We start from the raw sequence: 16,390 nt of genomic DNA, 5'->3' as shown, positions 1-16,390 counted from the left end.
TATTTAATAAATGGTGCTGGGAAAATTGGCTAGCATCTCTCACCTTGTACAAAAATCAACTCAAGATGGACAAAAGACTTAAACATAAGAGACGGGAAACCATAAAAATTCCAGGAGATAACCTAGGAAAAACTCTTCTGGACACTGGCCTGGGCAAATAATTCATGACTAAGACCCCAAAAGCAAATGCAAAATAAATAAATAAATAAATAAATAGAACCTAATTTAACTGAAATGCTTCTGTATAGCAAAAAGAATAATTAGATTAATCAGACAACCCACAGAATGGGAGAAAAATATTTGCAAACTGCGCAGCTAACAAAGGACTAACATCCCAAATCTACAAGGAACTCAAAGAAATCACCAAGAAAACAAATCCTATCAAAATGTTGGTAAATGACATGAACAGACATGTCTCAAAAGAAGGTATACAAATGGCCAAAAACATATGAAAAAAAATGCTCAACATCACTGGTCATCAGGGAAATACAAATGAAAACTGCAATGAGATACCAACCTACTCCTGCAAAAAGTATTGTTGAATTTAATTATTAAAAAGAAAAAAAAAAACAATAGATGTTGGCAACGATGTGGTGAAAAGGAAACACTTAAACACTGATGGTGTATATGCTTCTATGGAAAACAGTATGAAGATTTCTTGAGGAACTAACAGTAGATCTATCGTTTGGTCCAGCAATCCCACTACTAGGTATCTACCCAAAGGAAAAGAAGTCATTTTATTAAAAAGACAACTGTACGTGTATGTTTATCACAGCACAATTCACAATTTTAAAGATATAAAACCAACCTAAGTGTCCATTGATTAGTGAGTGGATCAAAAAAAATTTGGTATATATATACAACATGGAATATTACACAGCCATAAAAAAAGAATGAACTAATGTCTTTTGCAGCAACTTGGATGGAGCTGGAGGCCATTATTCTAAGTGAAGTAACTCTGGAATGAAAAACCAAATACCATACATTCTCACTGAGAAGTGGGAGCTAAGCTACAGGTACCCAAAGGCCTATAGAGTGATATAATGGACTATGGAGACTCAGAAGCAGGGAGGGAGAGGGAAGCGAGTGAGGAATAAAAAATTACATATTGGGTGCAATGTACACTACTTGGGTGATGGGTACCCTAAAATCTCAGACTTCACCATTATGCAATGCATCCATGTAACCAAAAACCACTTGTACCGCAAAAGCTATTGAAATAAAAAAAGTTAAAATTTTTACACTGAAAATTTTTGTGAGAACTTTATAAATATATAAATTCAAACATCACTGACCTAGACTCCCTAAGTTATCTATTTGTTTTTGGTTTTCATCCCCTAAACGTTTCTTCTTCAGGCAACTCTTACAGTCATATACCTGGTACTTTCATTACAATCAGATGATAAAATTTCCCAGTTAGAACGGGACTCAGTGGGATAGCTAGTAACTCAGAAATCTGGAATCTTGTAGCCTTGTACTTTTTGGAAATTTATCATATACTATGGTGGGAAAAACGAATGAAAATTACTAACTTCTTTGTGTTAGTCACTATCCTAGTGCTTTGTGTCCTCAGAACAGCCACTTTAGGCAGGTATCATTATCCCCATTTCACCAATGACAAAACTGAGCCCCAGATGGCTTGTTAACTTGTGCAAGGTAGCAGAGATAATACGGGTAAGAGCAGAGGATAGACGGCATTTCTGCCTAACTCCATAGCCATGGTCTTACCAATACTCCATTCCACTCCTCAATATCTTGAACTTTTAAGGCAAAAAGATTTTTCTTTTTTTGAGACAGAGTCTCGCTCTGTCGCACGGGCTGGAGTGCAGTGGTGTGATCTCGGCTCACTGTAACCTCCGACTCCCGGGTTCAAGCAATTCTCGTGCCTCTGCCTCCTGAGTAGCTGGGATTACAAGTGCCCGCCACCACACCCGGCTAATTTTTGTATTTTAGGTAGAGACGGGGTTTCATCACGTTGGCCGTGCTTAAGGTGAAAAGATTCTTATTGGACACAATTCACAGAATGAAGATGATAATTGAAGGCTCTCTATGCTGATTTCACACCTACCAGTGACACAGTAAAAGATGATGGGGCGGCTGGGCGCAAGGGCTCACACCTGTAACCCCAGCACTTTGGGAGGCCGAGGGGGGCGGATCACAAGGTCAGGAGATCGAGACCATCCTGGCTAACATGAAATCCTGTCTCTACTAAAAATACAAAAAACTAGCCAGGCGAGGTGGCGGGCGCCTGTAGTCTCAGCTACTTGGGAGGCTGAGGCAGGAGAATGGTGTAAACCTGGGAGGCAGAGCTTGCAGTGAGCTGAGATTGCGCCACTGCACTCCAGCCTGGGTGACAGAGCGAGACTCCGTCTCAAAAAAAAAAAAAAAAAAAAAAAAAAAAAAAGAGAGATAATGGGGCTCCCCTAATCCTGCTCTCACTCACCTATTGATGAGCTTAGAAGCTCAGAAAGGCAGCTGATGTTTAGAAACTCCCACTACCCTCAGCTCAGGTTGAATTGGAGAAGTTGAAGCCAATATTGTAGTATCTGGAGGAGTGGAGGTAAGAATAGGGGGACAGTGGCCTTCTTCCAGCTTCCAAGACTAGTCTTGGTGATGCTGTGATAACAAGTATTTGTTTATCCATTCACCTATTCACTCAGTTGTCATTGCCTGCCTACTATATATAAGGGAATGGATTCAAGTCACATGAATGTTTAGGTAGCACAACCTTATTAACCTGTACATTAGATCTGCTGTAAACCACGATACACAGCAACTTTATGAAAAATTAGTAGCCATTTTCTTGGTTTCCCTACAGGAGGTCTGGATACTGTTTGAGGGGAGGGGCTATCACTGATACTTGGAGGAGAGCTGTGCACACAGTAGCCCCTACCCAAGAGCATTTTTATGAGGCTTCTCTAATTACTGTCTATGTGTTTGGATTCTGAGTCATAAAAGACAAGCCAACAAATTAAAACATGTATATCAATCTAACTCAAATAGTGATCTACCGAATGAAGGCAGGCACTGCTCCTGTCTTAGGCGTGAATGCGGTCCTCATAGTGGTAGCATAGGAATCCCAGTTGGGGCCACCTGCTAAAAGTACAACAAAGCAGTTTTAAATATGGCAAACCTGAATGTTTTGATGAAACGTTGTTTTAACAATTAAGATAATTTTGCAAGAGAAAAAAAAAAACATTTTGGATAATTTATCTTTAGAGTCTAAGGAATAAAGGCCAAAATACAGCCTCTAATAGGAATGAGGGAAAGCTTGACTTATTTGTGTTTCATCCCAAAATAAAAGATAGTTCTACTGTTTCTCCTGAGCATTCATGCATGCTATTTGAAAGAATTAAAGACAGACATAAAAATATAAAGAGGAAAGCAGTTCATCTGAAATTCTATCATCTTAAAAGACCCACTATTATGCTTTGGTCACCAACTTTACATGCATCATCTTAGATGTACCTATATTTGCATCATACTAGATATGATTTTACACACAGGGGATCATATGACATACATCAAGTTTTATAATGGACACCTCCTTACTTCTTTCTTTCCCTGCCATTGCCACTCTCCTTCCTATCCCTCCTCCCAGGCAGCACATGTTAACAATTGTGCCGGTTTCTTTGCATACCTATGGAGGTATCACAAGCTGATTTATACATAGACATACTGGGTTTCAGTTATCAACCTTTTGTTTCACAAAAGTGGGTTCATATGCCACAAAGTCTTTTTCTTATATCTGTCACTAACAGTGTCTGATAGAAAACCCCTCCAAGTTATCTGGCGTGGTTCTAATGCATGTCTTGTAATGGTTGTGCAAAATCTTATGGTGTATATGCTATTTAAAGCTATGAGAGTGGGGAGATCAATGAGGGAGGGAGTAGACTTGGAGCAGAAGTTCCGAGGCTGAGACCTGGAACACTCCAATGTCAAGAATTTGGAGAGAGAAGGAGGAACCAGTGAAGGGGCTGAAAAGCACTGTTAGCAAGGTGATGAAGAAATCAGGAGCCAGTGGCATCCTGAAAGTCAAAGAAAGTGTCCCAGAGAAGGGAGTCAAATACTGCTGATGGTTCCAGGAGGATGCTGGCTGAGAACTTACCACTGGTAGTGCTATTGTTTGAATGTGTTCCCCAAATTTTGTATATTGGGAACTTAATCCCTAAATGTATATGTTGATAGCATTTGGAGGTGGGGCCTTTGAGAGGTAATTAAGATTAGATAAGGTAATCAGAGAGGGGTCCCCAGGGTGGGACTGGTGGCTTTATACAAAGAGGATGAGAGACCTGGGCTAGCACATTCTTGCCCTGTCATCATGCAATGCCCTCCACCATGTTACGATGCAGCTAATAGGCCCTCACCCAATGCCAGTGCCATGCTCTTGGACTTTCCATCCTCTAGAACCATTAGCTAAATAGTATTCTTTTCCTTATAAATTACCCAGTATGTAGTATTCTGTCATAGCAACAGAAAGTGAACTAAGGTAGATACCAGCAACAACACTATTTATTTGCCCCAACCTCCACTGTCAACGAAGTACCACCAAATTTCTCAGGAATATACATTTTAAATTTAAAATTCAGTCATTCTCTCACTCTTCATATCTAGGTAGTTACCTGCTGCTTTTTAGATGTCATGAGAACCTGGGTTGAACGCCTCTACTTTTTGAATAACACGGTGTTCTCTAGGATCTATCACTTCATCCCTAGAATACTGTAGCCAGTATGCTTAGCATAGGGAGCTCTGGCCAAATATTTATGGTTCCTGTTATCTGTGAACCTCTTAATGTTCATATCCTCATCTATCCCAATCAAGTCTTGTTTATAACCTAACAGACTCTCATTTCCAATCAGGATCTGATCATCTGCAACTATTACCTGTCCTCTTAACCCTGGCTGAAGTTCTACCTCCACTTAAAAGCCCCTTAGAGAACCCAAGTCTTAGTCCCTTGTATTCCGCACTCTGTACCTGTGCTTCTATGCACGCCTAGTGTCTGCTCTCTAATCCTGCTCTACAAGAAATGACGTCATTCTCCAATATTCCTGCTTTAGTGGGCATCACTTTATGCTTGAAAGCATTTTATCCCAATAGCAGAATTCAATGTTCTTTGTTAAAAGAATTACAAGTGTGAACAAGTAAAAGGGAAGAAATTGTGAGGCATGCCACTCGTCAAAGAAGCCTTCTCTAACCTGATTTGAACTTCTGCATTGGACTTCTGGAAGGATTGGGAAGGATATCCTGCACAAAAGCCACACATAACTTCTCCCTCTTTTTTCTAAGGCAAACAACTCTAACAGTCCAGATCACATTTCTACTAGGCTCAGATATGCCTCAAAAAGCCTGGCAGAACAGCACTCCAGGCAGCACCTCCCAAGCAATCATGTGGGCAAGCACGACGTACCTCTCTGTGCTCCCAACTAGGGTCCTATCCCTTCTGAAGATAGTTTGGCAACTGGGGTCACCAATTGCCAGGTGCCTGTATCAGGAGCCTGACGGACAAGAGCAGCATGCCTCACTGCTTCCAGGAACCGAGGCCACGCAAGCCTCCCTCTTCCTGTGTTACATTTGTACAGATCAGGCACTCCCTCCACTCCCTAATCCTTACCTGCTTGGATGCACACTTTATCTTTGGTACATCTTCCTTTAATTTCATGTTAATGATTTCCCTTACTACAACCCTTTTTGTCAGGGCTGTATTTCCATGCTTTTTACCTCCATTGGCAAAGCTTCTGAAAGTACAGTATGCTATTGGAACTGATCTTCATTAACAGAAATGTTCATTGAGAAATCTGTAATCACAATATTCTGAAAATCTGTTTCTAGTATGTTCTCTGCATGTCACTACTTTCTTCTCAGTGTCTCAATGTCTTTTTCTGTAGCTCATATCCATCCTTCCTGTGATTATGTCTTCCTCATTCTTTCTTCTCTCATTTTCTGTTCCTCCTGCAAACAAGTCCCCAAGCCCTCCCATGGACCAAGCCCTGTGGGGCACTGGGACATAGAGTCTTGACCTGGCCTTGGAGAAATCACAAGCCAAGAGATGAGCTATGTATCCTATGAGCACAAGTTTAATGTGGTGCTGATGGCCTATGTGTCACAGGGAACATGAAGAGAGTGCAATTCTTTTTGCTTGGATGAGAAGATGGTGCAGCAAGGGCAGGCCCAGGGGTCATCATAGCATAGCTGGCACCTGAGCTGTGATTTAATTTAGTAGATGTTTGAAAGAGAAACACAGGACATGAAGTAAAGCAATTTACAGAGGAAGTAGCAGGAGATATGAGAGTCTGAGATGAGACAGAACAAATAGCCCCATGTGAATGGAGCAAAGGGAAAGATGGCTAATGACAGGTCAGCAAAGCATCCTAAAGCCTCATTCTGCTAACCTTGACCACCCACTGGATGTGTTCACCATTAGGAAAATATAAAGCTATAAAAATATTATAAAATAGTAACTAATACGTATATTCTATCATACTTTAAAAAATATTTTCACATACATTGTTTTATTCCCTCATTTTGTTTTAGGGATTCAAGCTATTGATAAACACAAGTTGTTTGTAATGTGCCACATGGTGACACTACAAAAAAGATAAGTCCATGTCCTAATCCCCAAAACCTGTGACTCTGATCTTATTGGGAAAAGGGGTTTTTGTGCTAGCAATTAAAGATCTTGAGATTAGGAAATCATCCTGGATTATCCTCGTGTACCCTAAATGCAATTAAAAGTGTGCTTATAAGACAGAGGCAGAGACCTGGAGTAATGAGGCCACAAGCTAGTGTTACAGAATCTCTGGCGTGTTGATTTTTCTGGCTGGAAACCTCTGTGCCTGCAGTGCCTTTGCCAGCCTTTGCCAGAGTTTTTCTCCCGCATTGAGGTACACAGACAAGTGAAGAGTGAAGAAGAGTTTTAGTGTTAGAACAGCTCGGAGGAAGGAGTAGCTTCTCTCTGTAGGCAGGTCATCCAGTCAGGTGTTCAGCTGTCAGCAGAGAGGAGGCCCTGCAGAGCATAGTCCTCTCCATAGGCAAGTCATTTGGAGGTCTCTGCAGGTCTCTGAAGCTCTCAGCAGAGAGGGTAGCTCCTCTCTGTCAGCAGTGGAAAGGGTACTCCCTCCTTTCTGCAGCTAGTTGCCCCATCATCTCCAGCTATCAGCAGACAGCATACTCCTCTGCAGACGGTGGTTCCCTTGTCTCTCCCTGCCCTCTTCATTCTCTGGCCATCCTCTTCCCTGCTCTGGCTGAGCCCAGGGTTTTTATGGACTTCAGAGGGAAGAATGTGCATGCTGATTGGTCCATGGGTGGCCATGGGCAGGCCGGAGGAGGCAGCATGAGTCCCCACTCAGGTTCCTGACTGGCAACCTGATCCCCAGTCTTCAGGCCCTTCCTGGTCAGAAGGTGGGGCCTTATTGGGCAACCCAGCCCCTTCCACCCAGGACTCTGCCTGCCTCCAGCTGCCATTCATAGCCCTGGGGCTTGGCCCCAACCCCACTCTGAGATCAGAGCCAGTGGAGAGAGGCCAGGGAGTGCGAGCAGATAACCCTGAGCCTGCAGGGATGAGGGTGGGGTGTGGCCTGGCAGTGGGAGGAGATACCCCTGAGCCTGCAGGGATGGGTGGGTGAGGGTGTCCTTCCTGGGGGGTTCAAGGGTGCAGGCTGCAGAGATGCCCAGGTCCTGTGCCTGGGAGGGCAGCCACAGCTGCACCGGGGAGCTCCCGCCTGACCAACTTGGAAGAGGCAAAGCTCCCGCTTGTCCCTGGCTCCTGTCTGCTTCATGGAGTGGAAGGCCCAGGTCTGCAGCCGTGGGCTCCACAGGGAGGCTCAGAGGCACAGGGAGGCCCAGACCCACAGCGGCAGTTTGAGTGGCTGTAGCCTTGCCCAGGACGACGGGGCTCCTGCCTGCTCCATAGAGCAGGAGGCCTGGGTCTGCAGCTGTGGTTTGGGCAGCTGTAGCGGCACAGGGAGCTCCCATCCCGACTCAGAAGGGGCAACTCCCACGGGCTCCATGGAGCGTTGCAGCCCCAGCTGTGCTTCCCTACTGCAGCCAGCATGATGGCAGCAGCCACTGCCACCACTAGCAGTGCCCATGGCCACCTGAAGCTGGAAGAGGTAAGGACCACTTCTCCCCCAGGGCCTGTGGAGGGAGTGCAGACTTTTCCAGACCTTGATTTCAGGCTCTTGACCTTCAGAGCTGTGAGCAAATACATTTTTGTTGTTTGAATCCACCAGTCTGTGGGAACATACAGCAGCCACAGGAAGCTAATACAGCACCTGAGAGGCCCATCTGTAGTAATTATTCAATAGCAGTTAGTCATCAGTCACCATCAACCTCATCCTATTTTGGACCAAAGCTGGGCAGTGGTGACACATCAAGCCCACCTTTTGGAGGGTGACTCACCCAGCAGTGGGGGATGAAGTGGCACAGACTAGCCATTAGAGGCCCGAGCCTGGAGGTAAAGGGGCAAATTCACCCAGGGGAAAAAGAGCTTTGGAGGCAGAATCAAAGAGACCTGGTGATCGAACTGCAGTCTCAAGGAGGCTGCTTTCCCTTCTAAGCTGAGGAGCTAGGACCCTCTTAACTGAACTCTCAAAGTCTGGAAGGTTTGAGGAGGACAAGGAGTGTGGTTTTGCACACGTCAAGTTGGAGGCCCTGCTGCGACACCCACATGGAACTGTCTGGTAGACAGTTAGATATTCTGGTCTGAAAAATTAGGAGGAAAGTCCAAGTCAGGGATAAAGGTAGAGAGTTGTTGGCACGTTTATGCAGCACCTGAAGCCCGGTGGCAGGATGTGGTCACAAAGAGAAGGTAAGCCTAGAAGGATCAATCTTGGAAGACTCTAAGAGTTCCCAGACAAGAAGGCGATGCAATGGGGAGACAGCGGGAGAACAGGGTGGTTAGAAAGGGAAGAGAAGCATCCAAAGGGGTGCCGTCGGGATGCTAGGAGGGGATCCTCCCTCTTTTGTGTCTCCTGTTTGCCTTGTCATCATATAGAAACTGAGTGTATTAGCTATTTTCTGCACTAATTAAGTATTTTCATTTTCCACTCTTAATTCACAATGGAATGAATTGGAATGAAAATATGAACTTCACTCATTCTTGTGGGAGGCACCATTCTAGGAAATTTGTACTTGAACAATCCCTCAGTGCTCCGCAGCCACTGTGGAATTACAATTACCCAGCTATACAGCAGCAGTGGGCAATTATTGCCACAAGAGACCATGATGGAGCTGACTACTCGGTAATCATGCCACTAGCATCACAGCCAGAGTGGCTCTCCCTCCACCGACCCAAAAGCCTGAACTGGTGAACCTGCTGCATCTGCGGGTAGAATTAGGATGAAAAGCACTACCTCTGTGAGATACAAAATCTCTGTGGAAGAAAAATCAGTTGGGGTTAGAGGCGGCAGCTGAAGGCCATGGCTCCCAGCCTATGTGACAGCCCAGGGAGGGCCCCGCCTCTGCAGACACCGCTGGGACTGCAGCCAGCAGCCACTCCCTCCCCCACTTTCCTTGCTGTTTCCTAGACCCTGTATGGGGATCGGGACTCATGCAGGACTTGTTCTCTTCTGATCTTCCCGGACTTTTTCTTCTTTGCCTTTGACCCTGTTTTCCTTGGAAAATCACCAGCTCTTCCTTTTTTCCTGTCCCCTCTTAGCCAGGCGTTTCCTTGAGTGTTTAAAACTTAACCCTGCGCCTTTCGGGAGCGGGGACTTGGCAAAGGGTACACGAAGGACTGAAAAGGGGCAACGTCATGAATACCCTGTAATTCTCCCTGACTCCCCTTCTTTTCCTCAGTTGAGTGTACTCCTAAGAGCGATGCCACACCCTTAAAGACCTAAGGCCCCTTTTTCTCAACAGTACCCTTTCCCCGGGAAAGCCCCCTCCCCACCCCGCAGACCGGCAGAGTCTGCTGTCTTACTTGGCCGGAGGTTGTGGTGGCAGAGAGAGGGATCCGGAGCCCTGGGCCCGGGCTGTTCCATTCTGCCCGAGGAGGCGGCCACGGGACCCTGGCTCCGGCTGAACTCAGCGCTGCGGGAGCCCCGGGCCGCTTTGTGACTCGTCGCTATGGAGACAAGGGTCGGGTTCCAGGGAGTTCTGCCCTGCCAACGGGTGCTGGCCACGAAGGAGGCTTAACCTGGCCAGCGTGGGGATGGGGTGCAGAGAGCAAAGAAATGTGGCTTTGATCCTATGGACGCCTTACTTTTTACATTATTTGTATAGTTCTGGCAGTGAGCTTTCCCGACCACGGTCTCCTATGTTTCCTAAGAAAAGCAAAAAGGGAAGAGATTGAAGAGAAAGTAGTAGTGTCTGATTTTCAACTGCAAACTTTCATCCATTAGCTTTCAGCTTAAGCAAATGTGGGCAAAGTGGTCACGGATCTTTGCAGTAAGAACAAACCAAGCAAGAAGACTGAATCCCAAGTTGTCTGGTGTAAATAGAAGCAGTTTCTGTGATAGTTCCATGCAGTCAGAAGGGTCATCCTGGCTTAGGAGAGGGGCAGAAGGGGAAACGCAGGCATGGAAACAGGAGTGGGCAAGGAGGATGTGACACTCTCCTCCTCACCAGGCCACGTTCCTGGCACCAACCATAGTGTTTGTGAGTGTCAAATTAATTGTTCTTCTACTCTCATAGAGGAAGCTATGTCTTTCATCCTCTTGTGAGAGTTTTCACTGATGAAGGGGGTCTTTTATCTTCATATCCTGGAAACTACTGAAACTGTTTCAAAGAGTCAAAGACACCAATAACAGAGATTCTTGTTTTCAGGGGCAGATTAGAAAAGAAACAATTTGCTGAAACTCCCTCTGCTTACAACAAAACTGACTGAAATCAGCTGGAATCAATAAGGCCAAATGGAGTTTGCACACAGCAAGCTTGCTGATGTCACAGCCTGAATTTTTACCACATGTTTCATACCAACTCCCTCCGAATTTGCACATGGGACCTACGAGGAAGCTTGAAGACAGAACCATGCACGCCTGAAGACCTCCCAGATGTCCCCTTTGCTTCCACCAATTACCTGCTAACACCAGGATCCACCCCTAAACCTTTTGTAATAAAATCACTGCTTTAAAGCCAGTACAAGCAGACAGATTTGAACTGGACTCCTGTTTCCTCAGAAGTTGACTTGCAATATGAAACTTTTCTTTTCTCAAAAACTTGGTGTCATACTGTTGATTTCTAGTGCAGTGAGCCCCTTTTGCTGGATAACACTACCTGGTAATTTGACATACTGGGTGGTTAGTAACTACTGACTGCCTCCAGGTGACAACACAGTTATTACCCACCTGGGTGAAAAGAGAAGACAGGAAATACATATTGGAGTCAGCTGGCAACCTGTTTACAAAGCAATTCACAACAGTTCCTTATTCTTAAGGGGTTATTCTAATGTAGACCTCAGAGAAACAGTGCAGTGTAACAAAGGAGGAATTTATCAAAAGACACAGAAAAAGCATCAAGGTAAGGATCCCAAATATATATGCAAGGAATGTCTTTAAAAGGAAGAGCTAAACTAGAATTTTCTGAAGGTAGAGTTCTATCCATATAATGGAATGAATACAACACATTATAAACTCTCATATTTTGAAGCAATGGAGGGTGGAACACATTAGAAGGCATAGATGTTATTAAAAGGAATGAGTCTAAATTAGGATTTAGTAGTGGCATCTAAATTTAAAAAGTAGCACCCAATAACAGATTACTGTCTGGAAATGGTAGAGCTAATTAGCATAGCATAATTTAAGAGAAATATATTTTTAAAATAGAGCAGCAAGTATATAGAATTTTGAAAGTGAATTCTTATTAATATCTTACGATTTGTCTCATTTTAGGCAAGCTGTGAAATGGTGGGGTAGGAACCAAATAGAGAGCCAAAAGATCTGTCACTGCAGCCCCTTAGGGTGAGCAGACCCTTCCCCTGAGCCCTGGTCTCCTTATCTGTCAATGAGAATACCAGCACCCACCTCGCTCTGCCGTAAACATGATGAGATCCAACAATAATTTATAAATTGTAAAATCACACAAATCTAAGGTATTGCTCTTGTTGCTATTCTGATCTTCATTCCTTTTACAGTCTTTCATTTCTGCTTCAAAGTGTATTTTTGCGTGGATCCATTTTATGGCAAGCGGTATAGCGCTATTCCTGCCTTTGAATTCTGGTTGCCTGAGGCAACTCCTCTAAATGATTAAGTAGAATATTTCCCCTGCTTTCTTCTGTCCCTCAACAAATACTGACCGTGCACTGAATATGAGCTGTACGATGGCATTGGGGCAATGCCCTGATTATTATAGTGAACGAACTTCCTAGAAGAGCAGGTGCCTGAGTTGGGTCCTCAATGGTGCTGGGAGTCAGCCAGGTGAACAGGGGGAGGTGACGCAAACTAGCTCAAGGGCCAGAGGCATGGAACAGTGTGTGTAGTCCCAAGACCTTTAGTAGTTTAATACTGCCATGTTGTAAAGTGTGTCAGGGGAAACTGAGAGCCGGCTGGGGTGGAATGCCCTGCAGGCCACCCTGAGAAGCTTGGACTTCACCTGAGCATGCTTGGGTTAAATAGTGTAGTGAAGGGTCAGGTTGGAAGTTTAAGTAAATCCTGGCCTCTCATTCCAGAAGGAGGAGAGGCAAAATTCCACATCGTTCTGCCAGAGTAAGTGAATCATTCAGAAATTAAAGCATCTACGTTACTAATTTAGGTTACTGGTATGTGTTTAGCAGAGTTTCAAATCGATCCAAAACAATTGAGAATAGTTGTATTGAATGGGTGAAATGTTAATTGGTTATTTTCAGTTGAAATGATTACAGCTGGGCGTGGTGGCTCAGGCTGGTAGTCCCAATACTTTGGGAGTCCAAGGCAAGAGGATCCTTTGAGCCTTAGAAGTTCGAGACTAGCGCGGACAACATAGGGAGACCCTGTTTCTACAAAAAATGAAAAAATTAGCCAGGCATGGTGATGCACATGTGTCGTCCCATGAGGTGGGAGGATAGAGTAAGCCCAGGAGTTCGAGGCTGCAGTGAGCTGTGGTGGTGCCACTGCACTCCAGCCTGGGTGACAGAGAAAAACCCCATCTCCAAAAACAAAAAAGGAAAAATTTGTGACAATCAATTTCTTTCTGTATGCACACATGCACCTGTGTGTGCATGTCCATGCACACGCACGCACACACACACACACACACACATAGAGAACGTGATATGAAGTAGTAAAGACTGGGATGGGTGGTAAGGGTGAAGAGACAGCAAATACAGAACACTCAAGTTTAAACTGTAACAGAGAAGAAAACCTTTAACCAGGGGTGGAGGAGGGGCTCAGGTAGAGAGAGTTACTACTTAAAACAGGGAAGGAGTAACCAAATTCCTAGGCCAAGGGTCAGGAGCAGAAAGATAGAGCTTGAAGCTACAGGAGAGAGCAGATGGGGCCCAGGCCTGGAGAAGACAGGTGTGCTGGAGAGCCACTCCCCAATCTGAGTGTGCCTACCTGCCCCTGGGCGTGTGTGAGCACAGGGATTCAGATTCAGGAAGTCAGGCGGAGCCTGAGCTGCTGCATTTCTAACAAGATCCCAGGTGATTCACAGAGTTTGAGATGGACGGCTCTAGAACCTTGCTGTGCTCCAGTAACCTCAGCAGCACCTGGTTAGAAACGCAGACGTTCAGGCCCAGCCCAGAGCTGCTAAATCAGGGTCTGCAGTCTATCAAGATCTAGAGGATTACTAGGAACATTCCAGTTTGAGAAGCACTGCTCCAGGTCATACGAGAGGCAAGGTCATCTCCCGAATGAGAGAGAGAGAGGAAAGAGTTGAAGGCAAAAATTCAAAGAGCAAGCTAATAAAGAACGGGTAAAAGAATTGACAGGTGGCCACTGCCAAAAGCCCAGAAGAGGTCACAGACAATCTGCCACCTCGTCAACTGCTTTGGATACAAAGATACAAAGTGAAGCATCTCTGCCTTTGCTCTTATATCTGGACAAAAGACTTTCTATTATGATGCAGTATGCAATGCTTTGATTCGAGTATCCTTAAATAGAGATTTCTTTTAAGGAATTGTCTCACACAGTTGTGACAAGTCCAAAATCTGTGGGGTAAGACAGCAGGCTGGAGACACAGGGAAGAGTTGATGTTGCAGCTTGAGTCTGAAGGCTGTTGGCAGAATTCACTCTTGCTGGGGGAAGCCAATGTGTTATTCTAGTTCATCCTTCGACTGATTAGATGAGGCCCACCCACATCAGAGATGGCAATCTGCTTTATTCAAAATCCATGATCTAAATGTTAACCCCATCCAAAAACACCCCCACAGAAATATTCAGAATGACTGTTGACCAAAGATCTGGGCACTGTGACCCAGTCAAGTTGACACGTAAAATTAGCCATCACAGACTCAGATCTTGTTGAGTCGTCTAGGTCATAGTTGCCACTAAGAGGGGTTGTAGGTAAGTAGTCCAAGAATAATTTCGGTCCTCTTATTGGAAATTCCAGAAAAAACAATTATATAGTTACTTTCTATTAGGATAGTCTAATTTAATGGGGTAAATTCTAAGCTCTGCTTCTAACTTGCTACTTGCCAAATTTACTTATATTTCATCTAAATAAAACCATAACAGCAAGTTTAGACTATTGATTCTATCAAAACCTCATCAATCCCTTTTATGTGTGACCTCCCTCCTCGGCCAGCCCTTCTCTCCCTAATTCTTCTCTGAACTCTTTTTTTTTTTTTTTTTTTTTTTTTTGTATTTTTTGTAGAGATGGGGTTTCACCATTTTGCCCAGGCTGATCTCAAACTTCTGGGCTCAAGCAATCCACCCACCTCAGCCTACCAAAGTGTTGGGATTACAGGTGTGAGCCACAGCGCCCAGCTGCTTCTTGGAACACTTAAGAAACGCACAGGCTGTGGCGGCCATTGGGTAATTATCAACGCCTTCCATTGTTAGTTCTTCTCTCAGGTTTATGCAAGTAGCAAACAGCAAAAGTGAACAGTCATTTTAAATCTGTTATACCAGCACTTATCCATCCAAATGAATGTTCTCTTTTCCAAAGTAATCATTTATTTGAATGCTGCTTATATTAGTTTGTTCTCACACTGCTATGAAGAAATACCCAAGACTGGGTAATTCATAAAGAAAAGAGGTTTAATTGACTCACAGTTCCGCATGGCTGGGGAGGCCTCAGGAAACTTACAATCATGGAGAAAAGCACCTCTTTCACAGGGCAGCAGGAGAGAGAACGAACGCCCAGTGAAGCGGGAAGCGCCTTATAAAACCATCAGATCTCATGAGAACTGACTCACACTCATGAGAACAGGACGAGGGAACCACCCTCATGATTCAACTATCTCCACCTGGTCCCTCCCATGATATGTGGGGATTATGGGAACTACAATTCAAGATGAGATTTGGGCGGGGACATAGCCAAACCATATTACTGCTGCTATCGCTTGAAGCATTTTTGAAATTCTTTAGAAACTCCCTTTGAAAACTGACACACATATTATTTTGAATTTCTTCAACGGGGGCATAACTTTGCTCTTTGAGGATAGATTGGATATTTGAAACAGTAAAACGGCATTCAAGCTGATAATTAAGGTAGGCGGTCAAGTTGAGCAACGTTATCTTTTTTTTTTTTTTTTTTTTTTTTTTGAGACGGAGTCTCGCTCTGTCGCCCAGGCTGGAGTGCAGTGGCGCGATCTCGGCTCACTGCAAGCTCCGCCTCCCGGGTTCACGCCATTCTCCTGCCTCAGCCTCCCGAGTAGCTGGGACTACAGGCGCCCGCCACCGCGCCCGGCTAATTTTTTGTATTTTTAGTAGAGACGGGGTTTCACTGTGGTCTCGATCTCCTGACCTTGTGATCCGCCCGCCTCGGCCTCCCAAAGTGCTGGGATTACAGGCTTGAGCCACCGCGCCCGGCCACAACGTTATCTTTTAGCCAAAAATCAATCTAGTACCATCAGGCAATGAGAAAAAACAAAAACAAAAAAAACCTCCCTCTTTCTGTAAATCATTTCTGGACTTGCATTCTTGTTGGAATAAGTGACTAGCCTCCAAGATCACTGAGAGCTTGGGTAAATCAATCACTTGGATCAATCAATCCTTAAATATGTGTTTTAAAACTAAATTTTGCCAGGCATGGTGGCTCATGCCTGCAATCCCAGCACTTTGGGAGGCCGAGGCGGGTGAATCACCTGAGGTCAGGAGTTTGAGACCAGCCTGGCCAACACGGTGAAACCCCGTTTCTACCAAAAATACAAAAATTAGCTGGGCATAATGGTACACACCTGTAATCCCAGCTTCTTGGGAGGCTGAGGCAGGAGAATTGCTTGAACCCAGAAGGTGGAGATTGCAGTGAGCCGAGATCATGCCACTGCACTCCAACCTGGGCAACAAAAGCGAAACTCTGTCTCAAAAATAAA

The 16,390-nt window shown here is 44.8% G+C and overlaps 2 protein-coding genes across 13 annotated transcripts in view; one reads left to right on the top strand and one right to left on the bottom strand.

Annotated features, from left to right (window-relative positions):
* Positions 1 to 13,029, bottom strand: part of TEX26 (testis expressed 26) — a 44,182-nt gene extending 31,153 nt beyond the window's left edge. For 2 of the 6 annotated variants that reach the window (XM_050766912.1, XM_050766911.1), the window contains exon 1: positions 9,920 to 10,015. Coding sequence is in view for 2 of the 6 variants with exons in the window: in XM_050766909.1 (XP_050622866.1) it covers positions 3,012 to 3,096; positions 11,961 to 12,078 (203 nt within the window). In the remaining 4 variants the exon portion in view is untranslated. Of the gene's footprint in view, positions 1 to 3,011; positions 3,097 to 9,919; positions 10,016 to 11,960 lie in introns of those variants that run through there. The other 4 variants (XR_007720890.1, XR_007720891.1, XM_050766909.1 and 1 more) reach the window with 4 other exon arrangements.
* The window catches only part of HMGB1 (high mobility group box 1), a 979,364-nt gene that overhangs the window by 518,741 nt on the left and 444,233 nt on the right, over positions 1 to 16,390 (top strand). The window lies entirely within an intron of this gene.

Source organism: Macaca thibetana, chromosome 17 (assembly GCF_024542745.1).
Source record: "Macaca thibetana thibetana isolate TM-01 chromosome 17, ASM2454274v1, whole genome shotgun sequence".
Classification (NCBI taxonomy): domain Eukaryota; kingdom Metazoa; phylum Chordata; class Mammalia; order Primates; family Cercopithecidae; genus Macaca; species Macaca thibetana.
This window is presented reverse-complemented; position numbering and strand designations above follow the sequence as displayed.